At 44.6% G+C, this 27677-nt stretch overlaps 1 protein-coding gene and 1 pseudogene across 2 annotated transcripts in view; one reads left to right on the plus strand and one right to left on the minus strand.

Moving 5' to 3' along the window:
* LOC310773272 (beta-galactoside alpha-2,6-sialyltransferase 2-like) overlaps window positions 1-27462 on the plus strand; it is a gene marked incomplete at both ends in the record, with an annotated part of 32723 nt that extends 5261 nt beyond the window's left edge. The window contains 4 exons of the mRNA XM_083633150.1: window positions 2129-2226; window positions 12776-12877; window positions 16988-17162; window positions 27215-27462. Of these exons, the coding sequence (XP_083489276.1) occupies window positions 2129-2226; window positions 12776-12877; window positions 16988-17162; window positions 27215-27462 (623 nt within the window). The remainder of the gene's footprint in view (window positions 1-2128; window positions 2227-12775; window positions 12878-16987; window positions 17163-27214) is intronic.
* LOC310773853 (solute carrier family 12 member 7 pseudogene) lies at window positions 3994-7014 on the minus strand (annotated as a pseudogene). Its single transcript has one exon. The product of its transcript is annotated as a solute carrier family 12 member 7 pseudogene (transcript).
* Window positions 27463-27677: the final 215 nt, after the last annotated feature.

The raw sequence follows: 27677 nt of genomic DNA on the forward strand, positions 1-27677 counted from the left end.
TTCAGCTATATTCAGAATCAGGAGAGACCATAGAACATTTCACTCTGACCAAAAAAAAGTGTATAAGCCTTAAAAATGCTATATCTGTCAAACCTGATGTTTTCCCTTACATTATTTTTCTTTCTTTTAGGATTTCAGTTTCTGGGAATACGTTCAGTTTACCTCATTTTTAATGGGAGAGTGGGCGGGGAAAGTGAATGAGTAACACACTCCTCTCCTTCAACAGCTATTGGGTGTGAAGCAAGATCAACAGAGGGATATATTATCCTTAACATGGGACAATACTGATCACTGGAGGAGAGGATAAGTGGCAAGACCACAAACCTTCTGTGTTCAAACCTTGGAACATCTGAGAAAATTGAGAATAGCCAGTTTTCCAAAAAGAGCAAACACCAGTGTGGTCAGGAACTAACAACACTAGAGTGTAGTAGATGATAGTTTGGTCCCCTCTAGAGGTGTGTGAAGGTAATGGCAGTGATACTGAACTGGATTTGAATATATATTTCTTTCTTTCTTCCAATTAAGCCCCTCCATATGTTTTACAGCCTGTGTGAGCAAACTGTGTCTGTCAGGAATCCAGCAGAGGGTGTCACACGTTCCTGATGTCATGACCTCTACACGTTAGCTATGCATGAATGATGTTGTAAATGTGCACAACTAGAACAGACGCTTGCAAGAAGCATGTTAAAACCTTCCATCCGTACATGTACACATACTGTATGCTTTTGCAGTAATGTCCTGCTTCCCTTTGCTTTGCTGTGACTTTTATTTTTAGGTTTATTGATTTTGTGGCAATTCCAGCTGGTTGCCATTTAGACACTCACCAAGCACTTTATTAGGAGCACCATACTAAATACTGGGTAGGTATTAGCTTTCAGCTCTGTGTCAACCGGCTGACAAAGTGCCATCTGCAGTGCTGGGCAAGTTACTGAACATTATTAATTAGATACCGTTACTAGTTCCTTCTCTCAAAAAGTAATTGAATTACTTTAAAATGACTGGATAATAAAAGTACTTAGTTACTAGGGACATTAATTTTTCACGTCCTAAAGTAATGAGTAACTACTAGCCATTTTCAATTTCAGTCATTGTAATTGAGTTATTTGAAAAAGTAATTACACACACACACACACACACACACACACACACACACACACACACACACACACACACACACACACACACACACACACACACACACACACACATCATTCTGTGTAGACTCTAGAGACTGTTGTGTGTGAAAATCCCACACACAACATATGTTCATAGGTCTATATTTCCTACATGCCTTAAGATATTCACACCCAGTTTTTTCTATAGGTTAAGCAACTTTCTCACTGCTAGGATGTCAACTTTGAAAGCTCTCAGAGCTTGTATTATTACTCTAGATGAGTTTATATGTATCAACTCCCATACAGCCAGGCTATATGGTTCTTTTTTTGTTTTGGGGTGTGTAACAATATCTATCAATTTAACTATTTTTGCTATAAAAATATTTGTATACAAGAATCAATTTCGTATATGGGAGACCTTAGAGAAGAGAAGAGGAAAAACATTGTTGTTTTGTTCTACCTCTGGTAGGGGTATCTCAAAAACTAAAGGCCTTTTTGACAGTCACTAGGCTACTAGGCTGTGAATTAGATAGATCCCTGAGTGGTGAGATTATGGGACAAATTTGTCAACTTGACGATTATGTCAACTTTACAATGTAAAGGCACGCAAATTGGACTGGACAAAGCCAGATATAGGGCCCGCTTGCGCTGGCCAAAAATGAGTCCGTCGTACCAGTTTTAAAAGTAAATGTGGGAAATGGTTGGCTGAACAGGTTTGAGGTAGGACATTGGAATGTATATTTTTATTTGTTTGTGTATTGTTTTGTCTGTCTGAGACGAAGGACCACAATGGAAACAAGTCATGACTTTATTATGTCTATCCTTGATATTTTCTTGAGATACATGTCTTTTTATTTCATGTGTTTTTAACCTAACATCACACAAAAATCATTTAAACTGTGTTGTAGTAATTTTGTCACTAGAGGGAGCCATTCGGCAGCAGGACTGAGGAGCATCATCAGGTAGCTTTGTGTCCTAACTGAAACTGACCGTAACACCTTCACTGTCCTCAGATTCCCATGATGCAGTGCTTCGCTTCAACACAGCCCCCACCAAGGGCTTTGAGGAGGACGTGGGCAACAAGACCACCATCCGCATCATCAACTCCCAAGTCAGCTCCTCTCCTTTCCTCCTCTCCTCTCTTCTCCTCTCCTCTCCTCCAGTGGCGTGTCCAGGCCATTTTGACTGTGGTGGCCCAGGTGGGGCACAGACTCAAGCAAGGGTGGCACTGAGTGCGGCATTTAGGAAGGATGGTTTTCCATTGCCAAAATTTTGCCTAAATTTGGAGCGTTGTTTAGCCCACTTGCCAGCGAGCTAGAATGACATGGTTGGTAGCAATGGATGCCCTCTTCTAGTTTAATATGATATCAGTATCTAGCTTTAAAAATGAGCCCACTACAGCCTCTGAAAATCAGTAATGTCGGCCACAGATGCCAGCACCCTCAGGAGTTTGGGGTAGCACCTGCATGGTGGCAATTAGATTTCAGGGGTGGCCACTTCCTAGAAATGTCCCTGCTTTCCTCTCCTCCTCCCCTGGTGTACCTTGCAACTCTGGATAAACAAACACACACAGACATGCCTCCAATTATAGTAAAAAATAAATTTTGCATGCTCATTTCTATATAAGGTGGAGGAGACTATTGAGACGATGTGCCATGGATGCACTTCTTTTTTTGGGGGTGTGTGACCTTAGCGCACCACACGCTTTGCACGTCTGTGACCCTTATGCGGTCTTCCGCATGTGCGGCAGGACCAAATGGTGACCTGGTCCAGGTCTTCCTGTGGTCTGAAAGTGGCTCGAGCTGGTCCATGTTGTTGTCACAAGTTCAGGTTTGATTGGCTAGGCTGTGAGCAAGAGTGGTCTAATTTATAACATCAGCAGGAAAGACTTCACTGATGATGTTACAATGTCTATGACATCATCAGTGGGTATGACATCATCAGTGATTCTGTATGACATCAGTGATTTATGACATCACTATAGTAGTGGGAGCGCCGAGATATAAACTGTGCTGCTGGTTTGAGTATCTGGAGCAGAGTTACATAAAATACTGAGGGATGTGTTTGGGCAAACTCAGAGAATTGGTTCTGGGTGAGAAGAGGAAGAATATTCCCTAACTGTGAGAGGCAGCAATGTGCCGCAAAGCATCCAGTCTGCCGGAAAGCCATTAGAAGAAGAAGTGGGAGCGCCGAGTTGAGTTTGAGAGGGTGTCGAGGATAGGGAGTGCCACAGGGACAGAATGTAGGGAAACAGTGGATGGATATCCAGAATGAGGTGGTAATGCAAAATAAAGGATGCCAACTGCCATAAAACACCACAGAAGAAGTGAGCTAGCCACCAGGCCACGCCGTCTAGAACTGTATGCCATCGGCGACCCGACCACTTTCTTTCACATTCATAGTCGCATTAAGTAATCAGATTACATACGAGGACTTTGACTTAGTGCAAGCATGCAGCGTAGCGGTCACATTATTAGTAGAAGACAAAAACAATATGGTGCATTCCTTTAAAGTGACACATGATTGGGGGGAGGGGAGGGGGTGGGATCATGTCAGTGGGGGGGCTCCAGCCTATTGCCAAGCCGGCTGTCCTCAGGGGGCACCGGTGTGTGTGGGGGTGGGGGGAGGGCTGGGTGATCTGTGATGCATGTAAACGCAGCTTTATATTGGTACCGTATGTATTTTGCAATCTTAGGGGGAGTGGGGGGTAGGGGAGTGGCTAGGCCTGGGAGAGCTTACACATACACAGTATGTGTATGTGTGAGTGTATTTGTATTGTTTGTTTTATGTATTGTCTGTTTTTTTCTGTATATTTGTTAAGGACCCCCTTGAAAACAAGATGGTTAATGTGCACAGGGTGGGGCATGATGAGTTTGTTTTAAGAGTAAATGGTGATGACCTCACGACCACCGCCTCGGACTAGGAGGACCCGATTCAGACCCTCCACGAGAACCTCCAGGAACTCCATGTAGTTTTCGTCTCCTCGTCTGTTGCTGGGAGGTCCAGGCATATTGAGCAGAACCAGGTGAGCTCCCTGGGACTCCTTGACTAGCACCTTGTTCAGCTTGACCGCTGTGTGCATCCGACGCACATTAGTCTGGTTCAGACACTCCCACTCTGGTTTCATGTTAAACAGGTCATGTTCAGGCAAGATGGCGTTGGGCTGGCGGGGGCGGTTGCGCTCAGTTAAGAGCTTCTCCTTGGTCCAGGTCATGTGGACCCGCTCGGACCTTGTGTCGGCCTTGTTGTTTGGCGTGGCTTGAGATGCCGCTGTGTACCTGATGGTCTGAGCATCTCTCTCCATCTCAGTCCTGGACAGCTGCATCTGCTTCAAGATCTGAGTCCTTTGCTCCATCTCCATCGTCTTCTCGTAGGTGTAGGCGGAGATGTCTCTGTTGTGCATCTCCACCACCTTCACCTCTGCATCCAGTCGCAGCTGGTATAGGAACATCTGGAGGTCTTTTGTCATCTGGATGCTGTTGTCGTCCATCTGGGCCACAGTGAAGATACGCATCTTACACTTCCTCCACACCTTGTGCTGCCGCAGCAGGAAGGGCAGCAGCATCAGCATGCCTCCGTCGTGAACCACCCACCACACGTCGATGGTGCCCTCCCCTAGCTGGTCCTGGTTGGTGGGAAAACTTTCCACGTTCTTAGCCACCAGCAAAGCCTGATGGGCCGCCGTGGTCTCCCGCACTGTCTCTATGAAGTTCTTCCATGACTTTGGGCCATTAGACTGCTTCCAGAGGCCAGGCCAGGCCATCAGGACGGTGTTGTGCGTCATGGCTCCCAACCCCGTCGACTGGATGAGGTGGGAGATGCCATCTCGCAGGTCGGAGGACACCAGAACATGGTGGAAGCCCTTGGTCCGCTCTGCTGACATGGACGCCTTGATGTTCTGCTCAGCCTTCTTGGCCTCTGCTTCCTTGGTGAGATAGGTTCCCTCCAAGACGTTTCCTACTATGGTCAGGCCTTTCCCCGCCTTCAGCTGAGTGCAGAAGGACAGCAGGCGAGGGTGCTTGACCACTAGATTTTCATCCACATTCAAGAGCACCAACAACTGAGGCCTCCAGTTCTTGGTGTGTGGTGGCGCCTCCTCCAGGTGCATGAGGGCATAACGGGCAGCCTTAAGAAACATGCCGTGGATGCCGTCACCCCACTCCTTCTCTGCCCCTCGGTACTCAATGTATTTGTAGATGCAGCTGGCGATGACTATGGCCACGATGGCAAAGTACCAGGAGCAGATGAACATGAGACAGAGACACAAGCCCATTCCCATTAAGGACAAGGCCCAGTGGTAGTATTTGAAGCGAGGTCTCCAGTTGGGTGTGCGCAGCAGAGTCTGAACAGCACAAGCCACGTTAACAAACATGTAGCACATGAGGAAACATATGGAGAGGATAGGAGCCACAGCATCCAAGGAGGCGATGAGAATGCCCATCTCACAGATCCCAGCAGTCAGCACTAGAGCCCAGGTAGGTTCCCCGTTAGCCTTCCCGTGGCCAAACACCTGTAGGCCATCGATGATGCCATCTCGTGCGATGGCCTGCAGCAGCCGCGGGGCGCCAGTCAAAGTCTGAAGCCCCGCTCCGCAGCAGGAGAAGAACGAGCCAATCACAATTACCCAAGGTGAGGGCCAAGCCAGGGTGCCGATTACAAGGTTCCCGTTCACAGATTTACCAAACTTATCTCGGAGCACCACACGCTCAATGGAGGCACCGAACAGCACTACACAGGTAACATAGATGAAGGTGGTGGTGGCGATGGCCAGGATGGTCCCAATGGGGATGGACCTCTGGGCGTCCCGAAGGTCACCTGACCGGTTAGAGCCAGCCATGATACCAGTAACTGCGGTGAAGTAGATGCCGACCAGCACGGTGAAGGAGGTGGCCATATCGTTGACCACGTAGGGCATATCTTGGGAGTTCTTATTTACCACGTAAGATGGGTTCAAGTGGTTGTTTTCTACCACCATGTCCTTTGGACCGTATTTCCCATACATGTTGTCTAACATGACTCTAATGGTCAGTCCGGGGATCCCCTGCAGCTTAGTCAAATTGTTGTGCTCAAAGTACTCGTCGCAGGTGTTGTTGGTCTTGCAGAACAGACTCCACATCTCCCCCTTAAGACACTTGGCGAAGCCGTGGTTCTGCAGTGTGCGGTTCCCTAACAGGCAAACAGGGAAGTCCGGTGGGTCAAAGGCATTCTTGATGATTCCAGCGTAGATGGCCAGGATGGAGAGGATGACGCAGGCCAGGAAGACTAGCGCGAGCTTGTTGACATACTTCACCCCGACGAAGACGACCAGGGACATGACCGCCAGGCAACAGGTGCCATAGATGCGCGTGTTGTTCTTCATGGCAGACAACTTGTCCTTATTGTCCATTTCAAAGATGGCCGCACCAGGCATGATGTAAGTCAGTAGAATCTCTATAGTACCCATGATACACATAGAGCCAGAGAAGGTCGTGCCCAGGTAGAAACACAGACCCACGGCTCCACCACACTCTGGCCCAAGAGACCTAGAAATCATGTAGTACGCGCCTCCAGCTGGCACCACCCCATTAGTAGCAATTGCACTCATCGATATGGCTGTGAGCATGGTACAGGAGCAGCACATGCACACAATGGCCAGGGACTGTAGGATGCCTGCGCTGCCGATCAGCCAGGTAAGTCGCAAGAAGAGGGTGACACCCAGAATATTCTGGAGGCAGGGGAGGTAGACACCCATGAAGGTCCCCATCTTCAGGCTCTTGACTGCTTTCTTCTTGTGGCCCTCATCGTTGTCAGCCTCCTCATGCTCCTGGGCCCCCTGGGGGAGATTGGTGTAGTTTGCAAGCTTATTTAGTAGAGATGACACCATAGGGTTGCTGCCCATCTCCTCCTCAAACAGGGCCATGTTCTTGCCATCAAAGCTGTTATTGTCCTCATCATCGGGGCCCTGCTGCCCGTCCACCGAGCCGTCCACCTGGCCCACTTCCTCCGCGGAGTCATCGATAACTGCGTACAAGTGCCCCCTCTCCTCGTCGCCCCCTCCTTCTTGGTCAACTGGGACAGAAACAAACCTGTCGCTCATGTCCCTTCGTTGGTTTGCCCCGCTTGCCACAGTCTTCTGGAGGAAAAAGTCGTATTCAGGGTTACTGCTGTGGTCCACACTGGGTGTTAGTGAGCACACATGTCCATCAGGGATTTATGACAGACACTGATGATGTCACAATGCCTATGACCAGTGCAAATAGACATCTCAACATGACCAATTCTATGCATAGTGATATCATCAGTGAGTGATGTCATCGGTGACAATGGCATCAGTGATGTCACTCGAGCAGCAGTGATGTCATCAGTGATGATGTCATCAGTGATGTCACTCGAGCAATGACTGTTGACAGTCATGCAATAGTGACATCATTAGTGATCTCATAAATCACTGAATAACACTACAAAACACTCACAGCTCTCTCTTAAAGTGATAATGTCAAAAAGGATTTTCATAAATACATGTCTGTTACTATCTATCTGATAGTGAGTTAACACAATGGTGATTGAGCCTATGTGCCCCTCTTTGCATTTTCAGTATTTATATTATATATTTATATATATATTTATATTTTTTCTGATTCCCTTTCCCCCCATTTTTCTCTCCACTTGTACTTTGCCAATTTTCCCCCTGCTGCCCCAGTTGCTGCTCCACCCCCTCTGCCGATCTGGAGAGAGCCGTAGAGTAGCACCATGCTTCCTCTGACACATGCACAGTTGCCAGCCACTTCTTTTCACCTGTCAGCGGGGAGCTTCACTTGCTGGACATAGCATGTGGGAGGACCACGCTATTCCCACCAGTTCCCTTCCGCCCAGGTGCCCCGACCGACCAGAGGAGGCGCTAGTGCAGCGACCAGGACACATGCCCTTAATCCGGCTTCCCACCCGCATACACAGCCAATCATGCCTGTATGGACGCCCAACGAAGCACTGGGGCGCGAACCTGCGACCCTCGTGTTGGTACTGTAGGCAGGGAATCTTCCGCTACACTACCCGATGCCCCATAACAGTCACTTAAATGTGAATTTGTGTGAAATTATTGGTGGAACATGACTGAATTTATGGTGATTCAGGAGGAGATACCACAACGGAGATATATATATATATAACGGAGTATAGATTTGGGGGCGGCATAATTCAGGAGGTAGAGCTGTTGCCTGGGAATTGGAAGGCTGGCTCCAACGTTAACGTTATAATTTATATTGTTTTATTGAAACTAATCTGTTTTTGTCGGCTCCTGTTGATGTTTGGAAATCTCCTTCCTTGCGGTCACAGAAATATTCTCATATTTCTTGATGACTTCTTCCACTCTTCTTTTCACGGCGATGTTTCTTGCATTTATTTTGTCTGTAATTTCTTTGTGACAGCTGGCTTGAATTTACTTTGGATAATTTGCTTATGTTTTCCATATTCTTTGAGAATTACATTTTCGTTTTCTGTCCAGTTTGGTCTTTTTCTTTTATTCTCTTGTCCATTTCGAAGAAGCTAAAATAGTGTCAAGTTACTTAAGGATACTGAGTGAAGTGAGCAATAGCAGTCGCAGAGTGAAGCGTAACCATGGCAACTGATGTGCTCTGTGCCGTATTTTCCGACAGTAACTACCATAAAAGCCTCAGTCTAAAAGGCAAGGCGAAAACCTAAGAGGCTTTATGCAAAACAAGTTTGAAACTTAAGGTGGTTTATGCCAGTGGTTTTCAATGTGGGGTCCAGGGACCTCCAGGGGTCCTTGAGTGGGGTGCCCATTCTTACAGGCAGGAAGACCCGCCCCATCTTCCGGCCCGTGTTCTGGTGGTCATTCCGCTTTGTGTGCCACAGTGTTTTCGTTCCCCCATTCTACTGTTTTGCCGGGCGTGTTAGGCGGCGATGCCATTATTTGGTTTTAGTTTTTTTTTTGCATTTTGCATTTTGCATTTTGGGTAGCTAGATACTCGCGTCGCCCATGTTTTCTGAACAGAGCGCAAGATTTGAGCGGAATTGTTTGCTGCACTTTGGTTCCCCCCCAGCAAAAAGGGTCATCATTTATTTTCACTCTAATTCCATCCATAAGTATTTCCTTTGTTCCAAGTGCAATACGTATGCTCAACTCGCAGAATAGCTAATTGTACCTCGCACTTTTGCACTTCCAGCCTATACTGGCGCCGCTACACTTGATCCTATTCTATCTTTTGTTCTTACCTTTTATTTTTATCCATCCAACTTTTTATTGTATCAGTGTACTGTCTTGTGTTGCTATGTTGCACTGTTGTTGTACGTCTTCCTTGTGCTTTGTGGCAAGATTAATTTCCCCCAGTGGGACAATAAAGTACTGCACTGAACTGATAAGTAAGTAACACAATGACAGAATGTATGACTATCTTGGTCATGGGTTTCATTCACTTTCTGCAATAAAACATCTAAAAGCAAAACTCATATCAGATGGGGGGACTAGCGGCCCCTGGGACAAAATATGATCAAATGGGGGTCCGTGGTCTAATTTGTGTCAGTTTAGGGGTCTTTGACATGAAAAAGTTTGAATACCACTGGTTTATGCAACCGGGCACTGATCCTCACAGTGTGTTTGGCCTATAGGGGCTAAATGTGGCAGGTCTTGTGATTACATCTGGATGTGTTTTCTGACCTTTGGTTCAGGCTGCGGTTACACGTGGCCCCAGGCAGGTCAGCTCCTGTTCTCCCACTGAGGTTGGAGTGACGCTCCTGTCTCGTATTTAACTGTTTTGTCTCACTTGACTGGAAGCATAAACCGTAACGTGCAGCTAAAACGACATGAGATAACTTCTGCACAGCCTCCTCATGGCCAAAGTATGAAAACAAGTTGATGTTGGCAGAGTTAAAGGCTTTTCGGCGGCCGGAGGCTTTTCTGGCTCCAATAAAATGTTTGAATGTTTCTAAGAATGTAATGTTTTCACTAAGCTGCCTGTACCCCTCTGCCACTCTTCTGTACATGTTGACTGAAAATTACATACCAGTGTCCCCCCTGATTTTTACAGGATGGCCACTAGGGGGCGATTGAGGAGTCTATAAGAGGATCTGTCTGTATGTCCGTCCGTTCATATGTCTGTCTGTCTGTCTGTATGTCTCCATGAAAGAAAGAAAGAGGGTCCGTCCATATGTCTGTCCGTATGTCCCCATGTGGCCGGGTCACCGATGATGTCATACAGTCTATGTTAACGAAAAAAAGGGCTCGCAACACAAATTTAAATGGCTCCCGTGGACAACATTTATTATGACAAACAGTTTCGGCCTGGTTCGGGCCTTCGTCAGTGTCAAAGGGCACTTTGTGTTGCGAGCCCTTTTTTTCGTTTACTTTCCTGTTTGGTACAGTTGAGCTCAGCACCAACTAGTGGATGTGCGTAAGTCTCTGGATGCATACAGTCTATGTTCCCACGAAGGAAAGAAAGTGGACAGGTCGCTGATGATGTCACACTGATGACACCAAGAAATTGTGATGTCATCTGAGATAATGTCATCAGTGATGTTACTCGAGCAATTGTGATGTCCTCGGCCCCTAGCCGATCAGCATTTTGGTCAACAAACGGCTTCTGGGTAGAAACGCGTACGCGCAGAGTGCAGAGTACGTGAGCGAGGAGTGGGGAGCGGAAAGGAAGTCACCGCCATGACACTCACCGCAACGATAAATAGATTGTCTTGGCTGAACATCACTCCCATGAACGTTAGGAAATTCCCCTTTTATTTTATTTTACTTTTATTTATGCCCACAAAATGTTACTTTGTATTTGAGTTCTCCCCTGGAAGTGATTTTGGCAGGGACGCTGGAACTCCTTTTAAGTAGGGGGTGCTGCAAGGAAGGGACTCGGTGGCGGCACCGGAAAAAGTACCTGTTTAGTACCGTTTTTTTGGGGCCATATTTAGAGGAATATCTCATTTTAAATTAACATTAGGATTATACTGTTGTGATGTCATTATTCAGTATTTTCTCCTTTTCTCACCCACTTTCATGTCACCACCTGCTCTCCCTTTTCGTCATTTTACACTACAACAGACAGCAACACAGGCAGAAACACTGAACTTATTATTATTATCATATTTTATTGTCTTATTATTAAACCAAACATCAAAAATAACATATCCACCTTCTTTGTTTTGCTCATAGTCTTCAACTAAACCCTAAATCTATCACAGTATAAAGCATATAAAACACATTTTAATTATATATATATTTTTATTTATTGACGTTGCAATTCCAATACAAAACCGCAGAGGGTGCTGCACCCCCACTTCCTGCATCTCTGGATTTTGGTATGGGCCATTGTATTTAAGTGTTGCAACTTCACAGTAACATTGCGTTAATACTACTAGGAAGCTAAGTTATCTTGATTGTCTATAAATGTTAACAATTCTAACATTAGGATGCAGAGAACCTGCAGAAGCAAATAAGTTACTCCACACAACTGTTCACTGTCACCTGTGGTAACATGAGGGTTGCTGTGAGGAGCTGGGAAATTTATAACTAGCATGAATTACTACAGCCGTGTATAACGCAGGCTACTGTCGCTATTTTGTAATAGATAATAAAATGTCTAATGCCTGATAGCTTCATATTAGCACTGCTGTAACCTAGGCTGTCACTAATTTAGTTTGCACAAGTTGACACGCAGCTGCAGTGACAGTGATGACACCAGACATGCTCAAACATGCTGCTGGGAATCAGAGAAATTGCAGTGTTGAATTTTGTGCAATTCGACCAATAAGATCACGGCTTATGTATCTCCAGGACTGTCCGTCCAATCGACTTCGAACTGGGGAACGGTATATATACACAATAATTTCAGACTGTCTGTATTTCTGTCCTTTGCGGATCTCGAGAACCGTTTGTCGGATCGACTTCAAACTTGGGGAGTGCGCTTAGGGGGGACCTGACTATATTCTCTTCTGGGATTATCTCAGAATTCTGACTTTATTCTCAGAATTGTAACTTGATTCTCAGAATCCTGAGTTAAACTAAGAACTCAAATTAATTTTCACATGTGGCCCTAATATGGTGAACTTATTCTGTAGTTTTAAATCAGGGGTGCCCGATAAGTAGATGGTGATATACCGGTAGATGTCGGGCCATCAATAAGTAGCTCGCCAAAGAAATCCAAAATATATAATTTTTTATTTTTAATGCATAAACTAAATCCCACTCATGTATAGCTAACTCAGTATCTACAGTATTTAACATTATAACTATTAAATCATATTAAATAAATACTATAATACTGTTAAAATGTGCTAAATATGTACTTGGACAAGGGGGAAAGAAGTAGCTTGCGACTAGTTTTATTTTTTCTAAGTAGCTCTCATCCTAAAAAAAAGTTTGGGCACCCCGGTTTTAAATTGTGTGTGGTGTATTAAAAAACAAACAGCAACAGCAAGAACATTTGAATTCCATACGACCCCAGGTCGGGACCCCAAGTTTGGGAACCGCACTGATTTAGACCATCGTGGGACACTAAAACTAATACAATCCTTAGTTGGGTAAGCACCATATTGGCACTGGGCAATACTGACTGATGTCTGTTTGTTAAAGGCCAATGGGTCCAGTGTATTGGCGTTTGAAGCCAAAGATCAGTCCTAACTGTCTACTTTCTAACAGCCAGGCTTCATGTTCCTCCTCTGGTCAGATCCTGGCTCGGCCCAGACACCAGTTCAACAGCAGCTCCTTGTACCAGGATGTGACTCTGGTGGCGTGGGACCCGGCCCCCTACTCCCTCGACCTGCCCAAGGTACGCACACAAGCTAAGCCTGATATGTCAACTCACCCGTTTAGACAGTCTACAGCTGCAAAAAGAAGTCTGATTGTATAGAAGTCGATTCAAGTCTTCTCACTTGATTTATTACCTCAGTAAAGTCTGTTTACTAATGAGTTTATGGTCTCAATCGCTAGTTCAGAATCAGAATCAGAAAAAACTTTATTGATCCCCGAGGGGAAATTGGGACATGTTGCAGTTGCTCATACTCAGGCATGGATATCAACATAAGCATCAAACATTATAAGAGACATAGGACTGTTCCAAACAATGAAATAGAATAAAATAGAATACAATATAAGTTACATAGCCTATGTACATACATCCAGGGTTTCCTCTATATGCATTTAGTGCTAAATCCTGGCCACCGCTGCTTCAAAATAAGAAAACATTTTGGGGGGGACCTGGTCAAGAAAAGCAGCATGAAGCTACAGATGCATCATGCTACAAAACAAACATTACATTATATAACATCACTTTTATAGAGAAATAAATGGTGCAAAGCACAAACTGTTATAGAAAAGTAAATCCGTGTATTTCTCCAGGCCGGCGTCGTCATTCGACACGCACTTAACCACCTGGAGGAAACACTGACATCTACAGTATCTCTCCAAAGTCACAATATCACCGCAGCCTTGAAATGAAATAACTGGGGCGTCCCGGTGGCTCACCTGGTACAGCGCGTACCACAATGCTTTTAGGCTTTGTGTGGCCGACCCGGGTTCGAATCTGACCCGTGGTCCCTTGCCACGTCATTCCACCCTTCCTGTCTGCCCATTGTCCTATCCAAAAAGTTAAAATGCCCCAAAAATAATCATATATATATATATATATATATATATATATATATATATATATGCTCTCCCCTGCCACCCATTTAGGAAATTCTCTTCAGAGAAGGCTGCTCTCGTGTATCCTTGCTCATAGAGATCGCTCATCAGAGCAGGGACAAGAGCTTTTGTCCAAAACTGTTTTTTCGCTACTCCTACAAATGTTGTCCAATTTTCACCAAACCACGACACACAGCATTGTGCCCTGCACAAAAGTCCCATAGCATTTTTTTGATAGGCCACACATGTTCATATAATTAACTTCCAAAAGTTTGGTCAAATGTTGTAGGTTCCGGTGGGAGACAACATTATGATTTACTTGTTATATTTGTTTTTCTAATTTTATTGTAAAGCACCTTGTGCTACAGTATATCAATACAGTTTATTGTTATTATATTAGGCTATATTACCTCTTCATGGCAGTTACAGTGTAGCTTACTGTTCTACACCAGGAAAATGTGACCAAAAGGGAGAGAAAGAGGTATTTTTCTATTGAGAAGCAGCAATATTCCCCCTTTTCAGTCACAAAGGGGCGATGTCCCCCTTTTCAGTCACATTTATATAAAGGGGCGATATCCCCCTTTTCAGTCACATTTATATAAAGGGGCGATATTTTACAGTCACATTTATATAAAGGAGTGATATCCCCCTTTTCAGTCACATATACGCATGGACGGTGCCTTTAACAAACACATTCATCAAAGTGCTTGGCGTCTAGAGCCCATGTGAGAACAGACTGTGTGTGTGTGTGTGTGTGTGTGTGTGTGTGTGTGTGTGCGTGTGCGTGCGTGCGTGTGTGTGTGTGTGCGTGTGTGTGCGTGCGCGTGCGTGTGTGTGTGTGTGCGCGTGTGTGTGCACGTGCGTGTGTGTGTGTGCGTGCGCGTGCTTGCGTGCGTGCGTACGTGACTGCGCATGCATGCATGCGTTTGCATGTATTTCTAAGTAATATATGTGTTTACCAATGTGCATGTGAGTGAGAGCTTTGTCTAGTCCTATAAAAAGATGCCGTAGCTAATGCATGGGGAGACGTGTGACGCAAGTTAAGCGTCAGAATATTTGATTCGTGGCAGAGCAGCCACAGAAAGAAGGATGTCTAATCAATCATTGTAGTTATAGAAAGGCTGCATTCATCCTTTTTTATGTTCTGTTGTTCTGTTTGCACTGTAATACATTACTTATATGGACCATTCATAAATCTGACACCTGTTTTTGTTGCATGTGTTGTCGTGTTTACATTCAATATCTTTTGAAAATCCAACAAAAAAGAAAAGCTAGATTTCAGGCAAACAGGGGGAGCATGTAGGCAGACTGATAATTTATGATGCCTATTTATTTGTGTTATGTGAAAAAGTTTCATATTGCAGCTTTAAAGGGACAGTTCACAGTTCACCTGTCTGGCTATTTAACCATCTAGATCAGGGGTTTTCAAAGGTTGAGACTGTAAGTAAGTAAGTAAGTAAACCTTTATTTATATAGCGCTCTTCGTAGCACGAGTGCACAGAGTGCTTCACAGAGGACCACATACAGTTTAAAACAAGTAATACAATTAAAACATCTCATATAATTGAAACATGTCTAAGAAAATGCAAAATTAGGCTAGCAGAAAAATAGCTAAAATAAAGACAGACATTGCAAGCAGAAGAATGAAATAAATCAAAACAGTCGGTAAAATCTATGTATGGCCGAAAGCTTTTCTGAACAGGAAAGTTTTTAATTGCTTTTTGAACACGAGTTCAGAGGAAGAGACTCTCAGGTCCAGAGGGAGAGTATTCCAGAGCCTTGGGGCCACCACCGCAAAGGCTCTATCACCCTTAGTTTTTAATCTGGTCCAGGGCACCGCCAGTAACTCCTGGTCGGACGACCTCAGAGACCGACTGGCCGAGTATGAATGGAGAAGCTCGGAGATGTAAACCGGGGTTTGTCCATGGAGGGCTCTATAAGTTAAGACCAGGACTTTAAACTGAATTCTGAAATTCACTGGGAGCCAGTGGAGAGAGGCTAGGATAGGGGTGATGTGGCAAGACTTTTTTGACCTGGTGAGCAATCTTGCAGCGGCATTTTGTGTACTGTGAGCCTCCCCGCAGATGCTGACACTTGGATAAAGCTCCCCTCCCTCCATCATGATTGTTACTTGATCCCATTGCCACTTAACAGTTGAGCCAATAGCCTGCTATTGCTGTTGACATACTGTACTCAACACTACACCAAATGAAAAGCTCTGTCTGAAGGCATGTATTTGTTTCTGACTCTGGAAAAGTGGGAAAAACCGTAAAATCCCCCCACAAACTACTGTATCTCTGAACTATCTCTGTAATCAAATCACACACATTTAGGCTATTCTATGGGACCTCCTTTTGAAAATGTACATAATATTTTTTCACTGCCATTCATTGAGCCTCCCCTGAAACTCTTTGGAGCCCCCCTGGGGAGGCCCGCCTCCCACTTTGTTAAGCCCTGATCTAGATCGTTTTGGTGTGAGTTGCTGAGTTGTGGAGATATCGGCTGTATATATCTCTGCCTATTCTCAAATACAATGGAACTGGACAATGGAACTGGATGGCACTCGGCTTGTGGTGCTCAACCCCCCCGACCCATGCAATCAATCAACAGCATTGTCTCTTTACAGAAAGCATGACTCGGTTACTCAAGATAATCCACACACCTTGTTAGCAGTTTCATGTAGGAACTATTTTTCTTTTAGCTAGCTGCCGGTGTAGCTCGGTTGAAAGAGAATAGTTCCTACTGTACATGAAACTGCTCACAACAACAGGTAAGAGGAATATATTATGTATGTATATATATATATATTATATGTGTGTATATATATACAGTATATACTGTATATATATATATATATATATATATATATATATATATATATATATATATATATATATATATATATATTATAGTGTACGTATATGTATGTATGTATATATATATATATATATATATATATATATATATATATGTATATATATATATATATATATATATATATATATATATATATATATATATATACGGTATATATATATTCTTCTGGGGGGGGGGTGAACTGTCCCTTTACTGTAATGCCAGGTGGAATGGAGGCAGTGGGGTCAAAAACCAGATCTTGTATCATATGGCAGCCGTCTGATCTCTCTCTCCCCCTCCCTCTCTCTGCTCACCTCTCTCCCCGCTCTCTCCTTTTCTCCCCCTTTCTCTCTCTCTCCATCCCTCTCTCCCTTGCTCTCTCCCCCTCTCTCTCACTCAGTGGTTTGAGAACCCAGACTACGACCTGTTCACTCCGTACAGCGAGCGGCGCCGGCGCCGGCCCGAGCAGCCCTTCTACATCCTGCACCCAGGCTTCATCTGGCGCCTGTGGGACGTGATCCAGGCCAACACGCAAGAGGACATCCAGCCCAACCCGCCCTCCTCAGGCTTCATTGGTACGTCTTCAGCTCAATCCCACTTCACTTCCACTTCACTTCCTTAGAGATGTATCAGACCTTTATTATACTATCGATAGAGACACCCCCAACTGCAGTCACTTCCTGTATCTGTTTCGTCACTGCCACGCCCCCTTAGGACACTGGTCAGTCAATGAAGTTTCATACCATTGACAGATAGCCAATCACAAGCTGATGACCATTTAGGAGATCAGAAGAATACCATTTCTTACTATTGTCAGAGCCTGTAGTAGAGTGTCTCTAGCGATATTAAAGGTTTCTGGTTGTATGGAGCCCCTAAGGCAGGGATACTCAACTGGCTTTGCCCGGGGGTTACTTTTGCAAAATGACAGGAGGCCAGGGGCCAGTTAATAAACAAAGATTAATATTAATTTTTCTCTAGCGGATTGTAGATTTTTGGGGCCAGAGACAATTTTGTGCACACAGGATAGTTAGTTAAGTTAAGTTAATTAAGTACATACAAGTAGTTGGGCAGCAAGCAGGCGGCGATATTTGACAATTTAGCTGGAGCTCAGTCAAACTTTATTTAACATTAGTTTTCATTGTGAATTAGAAAATGGTTGGGGGGGCCTCTCTGCACCCTATCGCGTGCCGCATCTGGCCCTGGGCCGCAAGTTGAGTATCACTGCCCTAAGGGGACATTGGCAAAAAAAAACAATCTTTTAAGTTTCTGGTGCGCATTGGGAGTCTGGTAGTGTAGAAGTAAAAGCACTCGACTACCCGGGTTCAATTCCCGGCAGACGGCAGACGTCCCTACAAACACAATTGACCGTGTCTGCGGGTTAGAGAGATCCACGGATGAGCTTTTATGCCATCCTAATCCATGTGTATGCATGAACCATCCGCCCGCCATAAATCCACACAAATTATTTCATACTATTTATAGATCCACGCCCGCCGTGCACCCCACATTTCACAACGCTATAAAAGGAGCAAACATACAGTTTCTGCTGCTGTCAGTGCGATCGCTGCAGTCCAGGACTCCAAATAAATTTCCATGCTGTATTATGTCCAGTCCACCACTTGCCCTCATGTAGCTTACTTGGCTAACGCTATAGCTTTAAGTTTAGTTTACTGGATTGCCTCATTGTATGGGAAAATACGAACGCGTCTTCTCTTCAAACACGTCTTTAGCGGAGACTCCTGTTGGAGGGTGACATCATTGATCATATTATGGACCAAAAGAGGAGCCTAGCGACCTAGCACATGGCTATTGTTTACCACTGCCTTGGGTCCTTTGGGGGTCCTACAATAGGCGGCTAAGAATGTGCCTGACGAAAAATGAAGCTTAAAGGGATAGTTCAGTTTGTTTGAAGTTGGGTCCTATGAGGTACTCTCATACAGTCAGTGCACTGGGTAAAGCACTCTGGACGCATCGCCCACCGAGATAGGAGAACTGCACTCCAGCTGTGGCAGGCACAGAGAGCTGTCTGCTGAGTGTGATGGGGGCCAAGAGCAAAAACATACAAAACAACAGAAAAAATACATGAAATGCTTCCATGCTGCTCACCTGGCATAATGCAAGTCTCCCACAAGCCCTGAGATGCCAAGTTGACTTGAAAAGATGTCATTTACACCCTGTTTTTAGCTGAAATCGTCACTGTAGGAAGGTTGTACCCTAGTTGTTGAACTTTCAGCTGCTAGCTCCAGTGACGATCAAGTACAATTGTGGAGAAAACGTGAGAAAAATCTTTAAAAAAAAACTTTCTGGTGCGCACGGAAAAATATCTGGTGTGCACCAGATACTATCCCATGGGTACGAGAAACTTCTCGTGCGCGTGGAAAACTTTCTTGTGAGTGCGGGATAGTATCCGGGAGAAACTTTCTCCAAGACAATTTCACTTTTACCAAGTAAATCTCCTAAAACAAGTTACATTTTCCTGGAGAAAAAACCCACATTGAAACCGGTGCCAGTGCAGTGAGATGATTTCACTCACTCACTCACTCACACACACACACACACACACACACACACACACACACACACACACACACACACACACACACACACACACACACACACACACACACACACACACACACACAAAATAAAACAAGCTTGATAAGTCTGGATAGAACATCAAAGCTTGTCTGTATTTGCAGTGTACTTTGTTACTGTACTTGCCACGCTTAACCTCTGCTCACCACATGCAGATCCAAACAGATGCACCTTGGCATCAAGCCAAATGAGTTCAATCAACAGATGTTTTATGGCTTGATAAAGATCTTGAATTTATGTGGGAAACACCAGTATGTCATATACATTTAGAAAACCATGCTTTTAGTAAGAGGCTTTATGGAATACACTGATTTGAAAGATTTGGCTCAGACAGAAACTCTGGGCTTAATCATCCAGATGAGAAAACTTTTATTAAATTCCTTCAAAGTCTTCACTACATAATAATATGAGTTTGGACAGACATGCATGTAAACTGCAACTTGACTTGTTGTTGGAGGCATACAACCACGAGGCGGCTGTTTCTAGTTTGATATGTGTGTTTTTGTTTTTGTTTTTTGCCGGTAAACAAGGAAGAAGAAATTATCTGTTTTTGATTGGACCTTGGTGTGGTAGGAGGGTCTACAGCCTGTGTTTATGAATGCAGAAATCTCCACAGCGTGCGCCGGCTGTTCATTTTGTTTCACTCACTAACATTCAACAACCTCTCTACTGATTCACGAGTCATATTCACTAGTCATAATGTGCTTCAGTAAAGCATATTACGTTTAACCTTTAAGTTTAGGGTTAGGAAACTAAAACAATTTGGTTAGGCTAAGATTGGTTAAAGGGTTAAATAAAATCTTAGACAAATAAAACTTAATTCACAGTAGAAGCTATTTTCATCTATTTCAATGTCAAATTACAGCCTCCATCATATCAGAGGTGGATGACATTTACAATAATATATACCTTGCACCTTGAATATGGTGCATGACACAGAAATAAAAAATCTATCCATCTATCTATCTACAGGCCAGTGGCCAATATCTTGTGACTATTTTTCAACTATAGAGCTTCTTGACTTGACAACATAAACATTCTAAACGCACCAAAAATGTATTTTGTGAGGTACAGTGACCTTTGACCACCAAATTGTAATCAGTTCATCCTTGAGTCCAAGTGGATGTTTGTGACAAATTTGAAGAAATTCCCTCAAGGCGTTCCTGAGATGTCGCGTTAACGAGCATGGAACGGACAGACATGAAGTCACAGTGACCTTGACCTTTGACCACCAAACGTAATCAGTTCATCCTTGAGTCCAAGTGGACGTTGGCGTTCCTGAGATAGCGTTAACGACCATGGAACCGACAGACATGAGATCACAGTGACCCTGAACTTTGACCACCAAACATAATCAGTTCATCCTTGAGTCCAAGTGGACGTTTGAGCCAGATTTGAATAATCTACTAATCTATTAATCGGTAGGGTGTTCTGTTAAATTCGCCAGGTATATTTAATCAGCTCAACAGCACAATTTTAATGTGGAAATGGTGTTACTTACACAAAATAGTGACTCCTTACCTTAGATATGTTCCAAAAATCCACAGGCAGCAGGAATTGTGGTGATGTCGGGATCCTGATCATGACAAGCAGCATCCATCGAATAAGCTAAAGCATTCTACAGAGTGTTAGATGTTCTGTTATGGTGGATTTGTTTGACAGGTGAATTCATGATTTGAAACAACAGGTCAACATGTGTCATGCAGCTCACAGCACTTTATTAAAAACTTGCCCCAACAAACAGACACAAAGACGGCACTGCGAAGCAGCTTCCTTTCAGATGACAGACAGCACACAGAAGTCCATAAAGCAAGAGACGATATATAAAAAATATACACATTTCACTTAGGCACATAAACATTGAATTGTGATGTTGTGTTTTCACCTTAGAGCAGCACTATGTAGTTTCAAGAAATGACTCTGAATAACTGTTTTGCAAAGGCAAGATAGTTCTTTTGAATCTGAAATGATGTTTTAAAGTGACTTTGTGAGCCAAAAAATGCAGAACGAAACAGAAAGTGTGTTCATGTGATCAGTATGGTTTTACCAGGCTACCAAATGAGCGTATTGTAAACAAAACTCTGTTTCATAGCCAATGACTATACAATATTTTGTAACTTGTAAGAGCAAAACAACAATTCCCCTTGAGGATGGAGCAAAAATTACCCTTGTAAACCAGCCGGTCACGTGAACTCACATTTCATTTAGTTTCTGGCCTCCAGCCCTGGGAGGGTGTTTGCAGAATTTGCAAAGTGCTCTAGCCAATCAGCGACCCGCCTCGTAGTTGACATCATAACCGGCCAATTAGGAACGCCGCTGGCAAAACAGTCATGGCTGCCTCCGTGCCTGTCCGCTTCAAGCAGTAACATCAATGTTCGTGGAGTTTAAACAGCCATAAAGTGCAGTTATTATCAAATAGACTCAATAACAACAATTAAGCAAGTACAGGAGTATGCAACAGCGGAGTTTCTCAGTGGAAAATATATTTTCGCCGTTCTCCCGTGTGGATTTGGATTTGACTGGATCCAACGCTGATTGGCTGAAGGAGTTGTCTGTTAAAGCCCCATTCAGCAACTTCTCCAAGTTTTGCTATTGGAGAAACTGTGCCATCTGGGTGCAATAGTATCGATATCGATATCGCCGTTCAAAGTCAACAAAACACAGTGCCAGAAAGCTCTATGTACATGTTGTGACATCGGGTACTCACCACGTGATGAAATAATAATCCATAGTTCCGTGAAATGTAATTTTCGTAGCAAAACCGCACCAAGTTACTTCCTTGTTTTCATGAACACAACGCTCCCGCTGTACAGCGCATGCGCGCATCTTGCCTCCGGGACGCAGGCACCAAACTGCTTAGTCCAAGGAGAGGCCTTTGGAGGGTGGTGTGTGACCAATAGAGGTGACATTCTCCCTGTTACAAGTCACTCTACCATCTTCAATGAATAAAAAGGTGTGTTATATTAAGGTGAAAAAGTTACTGATTGGGGCTTTAAGGCAAGTACACCCGCCCAACTTCCGCCCACTGCAAACACTGGGTGAAAGCTTGAGGCCAGACGGTCTGGTAGAACAAAATTAAATGTGAGTTCACGTGACCGGCTGGTTTACCAGGCTAAGCAAAAATAGCTCAGCTAGCAGGCATGCATACATGCATGCATGCAGTGGATCTCCTGTAATGCTCTATCTGTATTATAGTGCAGATTGTTTTGGCATTTCAGAGGTTCAAATTCCCCACCTAAAAGTACATAGCACAGCTGACAATGTAACAGACCTAAAATGGGTGAAACAAAGTTTTTGGGGAACACTTTGCAACAGTACCTGAACAGTTTGTCCATGGGTTCTTGCAACACAACGGCGGTAAAGAGTTCTTGAACACCCGGGGCGGTCCCGGCGTTGAAACTTTGGGTGACACCTCACACGATCTGCACCGAGACTTCAGTGTGACACCGAGCATAAACCATCGTCAAGTTTTCTGAGGGGTTGATGTAACACATTACGAGCCTTCAGTCGGGCGATTTAGGGCACACAATCCCATTCCGCTCCGTCCAAAAGACCAAGAGTTCTTAGATGCTACCGAAAGACAGACAGAGGCAGTTCACGGGTACATCCTATTTCTCTTGATTGCATCCACATTTCCCTCACTTGTGTCCTTTCCTTGCGTCTTAGTCCCTCCCACCGAGGAAACCACGCGAGGAGAGAGAAAACAAGGAATGTAGAAATGAGATGTGTCCTTCGCTCTGAAGTGTCACATGAAGCACTGTCCGTGTGTTATGACGGTGGTAGCAGATCACCGCTAAAACTTCTTCTTTTCACAGCTAAAACGGTTCTTCTTGCATTAACGTTATATCTCAGTATGATATGATGGGCACTTAACACTTGTGCAGTTTCTCTGCCATCTCGTTCATATGAGCTTCTTCACATTTGTGCTACAAAGGGGCGGAGTGATTAACATAATGCCATACACATGTGGTCTTAATTAATGAGTCCCGCTGCCCCCCTGCATTTCAGAAATTCCCCTGCCATCCTGCATTTTGCGAGATTGGCTTCCAGGAAGGCTGATCTCATGTATCCTCACTCATAGCTCCTCAGAGATCTCTCCTCGGAGCAGAGATAAGAGCGTTGGGACGGTCATCAAGATGGCGGACCAGAACAGAATCGTTCATGCGAGGAGCGAGGAGATATCGCATGAGAGAAATGGATGTACTCACTGTCACACTGTAAAAGGGGCAAAGGTAGAGATATGGGGGGATCTCTTTGGGGTCCGTACTTTCGCCACCCTCATTGCGTGATGTTGGGCAAAACCGACTCGTCCACTGGGTCCAACTTGTCTGTCTTCTCTGATGCGGCGAGACCAATACCCTCCTTGTTGTTGGTGCAGGGCGATCCGGAGATGTGGTGGCCTGTAGCAGCCGGGGTGCTTTTGTACGGCCGTCGGTTCAGTTGGACAACGGTGGTCTTGGACGGCAAGGACGAATGACCGTTCTCTGCAGACTGGTGCTTGCAGTGGAACAGGATTAGGAAACATCGGTAGAACTGGGTGGGAGAGAAAAGTAGAGAGGGCGAATGTCAGAGATAGAGAGTGGGGGCCCTATCTTGGTACATACGTGCCTTAAGGCAGGGAAGATGGGAAGTCCGCTTTGCACTAGTGTCCAGGGGCCGGTTGCACCAACTGGTCTTAACTATGCCTGGTCGTACTTGGTCGCGACCTGCTTGGAGCACTGTGCCACTACGCTCTATCAGCCACTACTGTAAAACACCCTCCCTCCTCTCACCCTCCCTCGCTCCGCGGGAAAAATGGCGGCGATTGAGCCAGAAAGACAGTCTGAATTAAATTGAATGTAACGTTCCCAATTCTATGTATTACATTCTAAAAAATTAACGGCAACATTTTGGAAGGCTAAGCCACACAACTAGCTCGTTGTAATCTAACATCATGCTTCAAAAGATGGAGAACTGGCTGTGTTACGACGATGAGGGTAAGGACTCAAAACGGTCTCCGCTGATAAGACACAGAGATCTCTGTTACAGGCAGGCGCTACGCCTCCTCCTGACCAGGCGTAACTCTTACGCCTGGGCGTAGTGAAAAGAAGGCTTAAGCCGTCTTGGTGCAACCGGCGTAGCTGTTAGGTCGTAAAGTTACGACCAACTTAGCTTAAGACCAGTGTAAGACCAGTTGGTGCAACCGGCCCCAGGTGTTATGCTGAGTTTTGCACCCCCGCCCGGCAGCAGCTAAACGCATCCCCACCTCACGGGAGTATATTGTAATGATTTATACAGAAATGTAACTGTTTAAAAGTGATATAATTGTCTGGTTAGAGGTGACCTCCCGGTTTTCTAAGTTAAAACAGCCCCGAAATATGGTGGGGATGCAATTCTCGCCGGGGATGCGGAAACGTTCACAGCACGTGCCGCAGGCGCAAATTAAAGCCATGCCAAATCATCTGCGCCCTCAAAATGCCAGCGCAAACGGGATCTGGGCGGTCTTAAGTATCAGAATTATTCACAGGTGTGGATCGGAAATCGCGAGACGGGAATCTGACGGTGGGCGCTCCGGCGCTGCAGTTAGATGATATTGGCATAGTGCGGAGCTTAGTCCTGGGGGGATGGAGAAGGTAGGTATTTGTAGATCTCAGGTTGCGGGTGGAGGTTTATGGGGTGAGAAGTTCCTTGAGGTAGGGGAGGGGGGGTGGCAGAGAAGTTTTTAATTCAATCCTGGAGGAGACAGGGAGTGTAAGATGGGGGTGATATGATCATACTTTTGAATAATGTCTCATCAGAAAAATAATGTCACCCATTGTTTTGTGCACTCCTGTTTTTAAAGGGGGACTGACCCCCCCAGATTTCTTGCCAAACGGTATTCTACTTGATTTGAAAACTCTGCAGACAAGATGGCCGCCTATACTCCCTTCTGTACCCTGGCAGAATAAACTATCATAACTTGGCCAATAAGTATGTAAGATACACAATAAAACAAATTGTAATGTCTTTATTTGTTGTAGAATGCAGAGGACATGTAACTGTTTAGTTAAACTCGCATTCCAGGAATATTGTATTTACTGCGCTGCTCTAAAGATAACGTAAGTGGCTCAAGACTGTTTCATCCTGAAACCCACTCGCTTTGCGCCAGAACACAATCGATTTGTGGGTGGAACATGCCAGGATTGGCCAATGCCAACGCCAGTGCCCCGGACCTGTCAAATCAAATCATCGGCCCGCCTCCCAGTATTTTCAGTGTATCAGAGATAGAGAACGATAAATGATAAATACAGCCACGTTATAAACAACAAACTAACACTGGTGATCCGTATGGAAACAGTGTTACTCGAAATGGTTAAAAGTGATATCAATTTGGTCATTCAGTGGCGTTTTACTGCCATGTAACATAACTAACTAGCGGCTAATATTAGCCACAGTAGGCGATTACCCATGGATGCATTGCTCTTAAAGGGCAAATACCACTGTGACGTCATGATGTACCAAATCGCCCAGTCATTTGAGGACACAAAAAAAAGCAGGTTTGAACCCATAGAGGGAACTTATTCTGCTGAAATGATAGGGGTTTGTAAAATTGTAACAGATTGGTCTCAAATGTGGAGATTTTGACCAGAATCCTTCACATACCAACCTAAAAGCCATATTGGTTAAAAGCTGAAAAAAAGTGTTTTGGGGGTAAGCTTTAAGCTTCTAGTTTGGCATTTTAGCCGCTGCCATCTTGGGTCTTGTGCAGCTTGCATGAGATGGTGCAAGACCAGGGGTTTCCCACAGAGCCGCAGCTCCGCCTGCTATTGGTCCCTGATCGGCGACCTGCGCTTACCTCCCAGCCGGTGAGGTGGGTCAGATCCACCTAGTAGCCCAGTGTAAAAGCTCTGTGTAAACCAATGTTATTATAGTTTTTCACATTTCATTATTTTTTATTTAGGTTTAATTAATTGATTTAATTTTAATTTGTTTTTAAAGCGGATTTGCTAGTTTAGTTTATATCCTCTTTTTTAAACATGCAAAGTTTTAGTTTAGTTTTAGTTAGTTTCAGTGTTGGTTTTATTCAAATTATTTTTTCGTAATATGGGCTATTTGTCAGGGGCGAGATTAAAAAAGGTCAGAAAAAATATTGTGTAATAGAAATTCAACAAAACATCATACCATTACTTAGGACAGATGAAGCATCCACAAAAGATAACTATAAAAGATGTGTCAGTCAGTGTGTTTGTGTTACCAGAATCCAGTCAAAATACTAGGTATTTGGACGAAAATAAGACATTTTCTCTATAATTTTTGTTTATTTCAGTTTTGTAAACACATGGAATTCAGGAAGACTCGCGACACTGTTGGTAGCTCCCAATATTTTTCTGAATTTCATGAAGTAACTATTTTGACTCAGCACCTGGAAAAGAGATGTGTGTGTGTGTACACTTTGATTTCTCTAGTTTTGTAAACACAATACAGTTTCAGTTGGTTATAATTTTTTATAAAGCCTAGTTTTTGTTTTTATTTAAATTTAACGCATATGTTTTTTCACACCTAGTTTTCATTATTTACTTTTGTTTTGGTTAACGATAATAACCTTGGTGCATGGTCTGGGTAGTGTAGAGGTAAAAGCACTCGCCTACCACCGCGGAGACCCGGGTTCAATTCCCGGTAGCAGTACTTCCGGCTTGGACGATCCTACAGACACAGTCTGCGGGTGGGAAGCCATTTGGGTATGAGTCCTGGTCATTGCCCTAGTGCCTCGCCTGTTCGTGGGGAGGGGAACTGGGGGGAATAGCGTGATCCACCCACACGCTATGTCCTGCCGGGGAAACCCCTCGCTGTCAGGTGAAAAGAAGCGGCTGGTGAATGCAGATATATCGGAGGAAGCATGTGCTTGTCTACAGCTCTTCCCAGATCGGCAGAGGGGGTGGAGCAACGACTTGGAGAGCAGCGAGAATTTGCCAAATACAAATGGGGAGAAAAAGCTGTGGGGAAACCATGCTCGAAAATGAAAGAAATGAGAATAACCTTAGTGTAAACCTGCTTGTTTGTTTTTCCGCTGCAGGCATCCTGTTGATGATGGCGCTTTGCCGAGAGATCCACGTGTACGAGTACATCCCGTCGGTGCGGCAGACAGACCTGTGCCACTACCACGAGCGCTACCTGGACGCGGCGTGCACGCTGGGTGCCTACCACCCCCTGCTGTACGAGAAGCTGCTGGTCCAGCGCATGAACCAGGCCCCCGAGCACGACGTGAGGAGGAAGGGCAGAGTCACGCTACGCGGCTTCAGCGCAGTCGACTGTGGGCCATGAGCTGTGGGGTTTGAACCTTGGCATTTTATCAGGCCGATTCTGGCCTTTCAATAAAAAGCGGTGAGTCGGCGTTACACACCGCTGATGTGACAGAAGTGAGGATTTTACTCAAGAAGCTTCAGACGTGGCAAAACCTGGAATAAAACCTGCCTCACCTGCCTTAAGGAGCCAATTTAGATGGATAACCCACCTAAGGATTTCATTTGCATGGGTTT

The sequence above is a fragment of the Poromitra crassiceps genome (assembly GCF_964638095.1).
Source record: "Poromitra crassiceps genome assembly, chromosome: 3".
Taxonomy (NCBI): Eukaryota; Metazoa; Chordata; class Actinopteri; order Beryciformes; family Melamphaidae; genus Poromitra; species Poromitra crassiceps.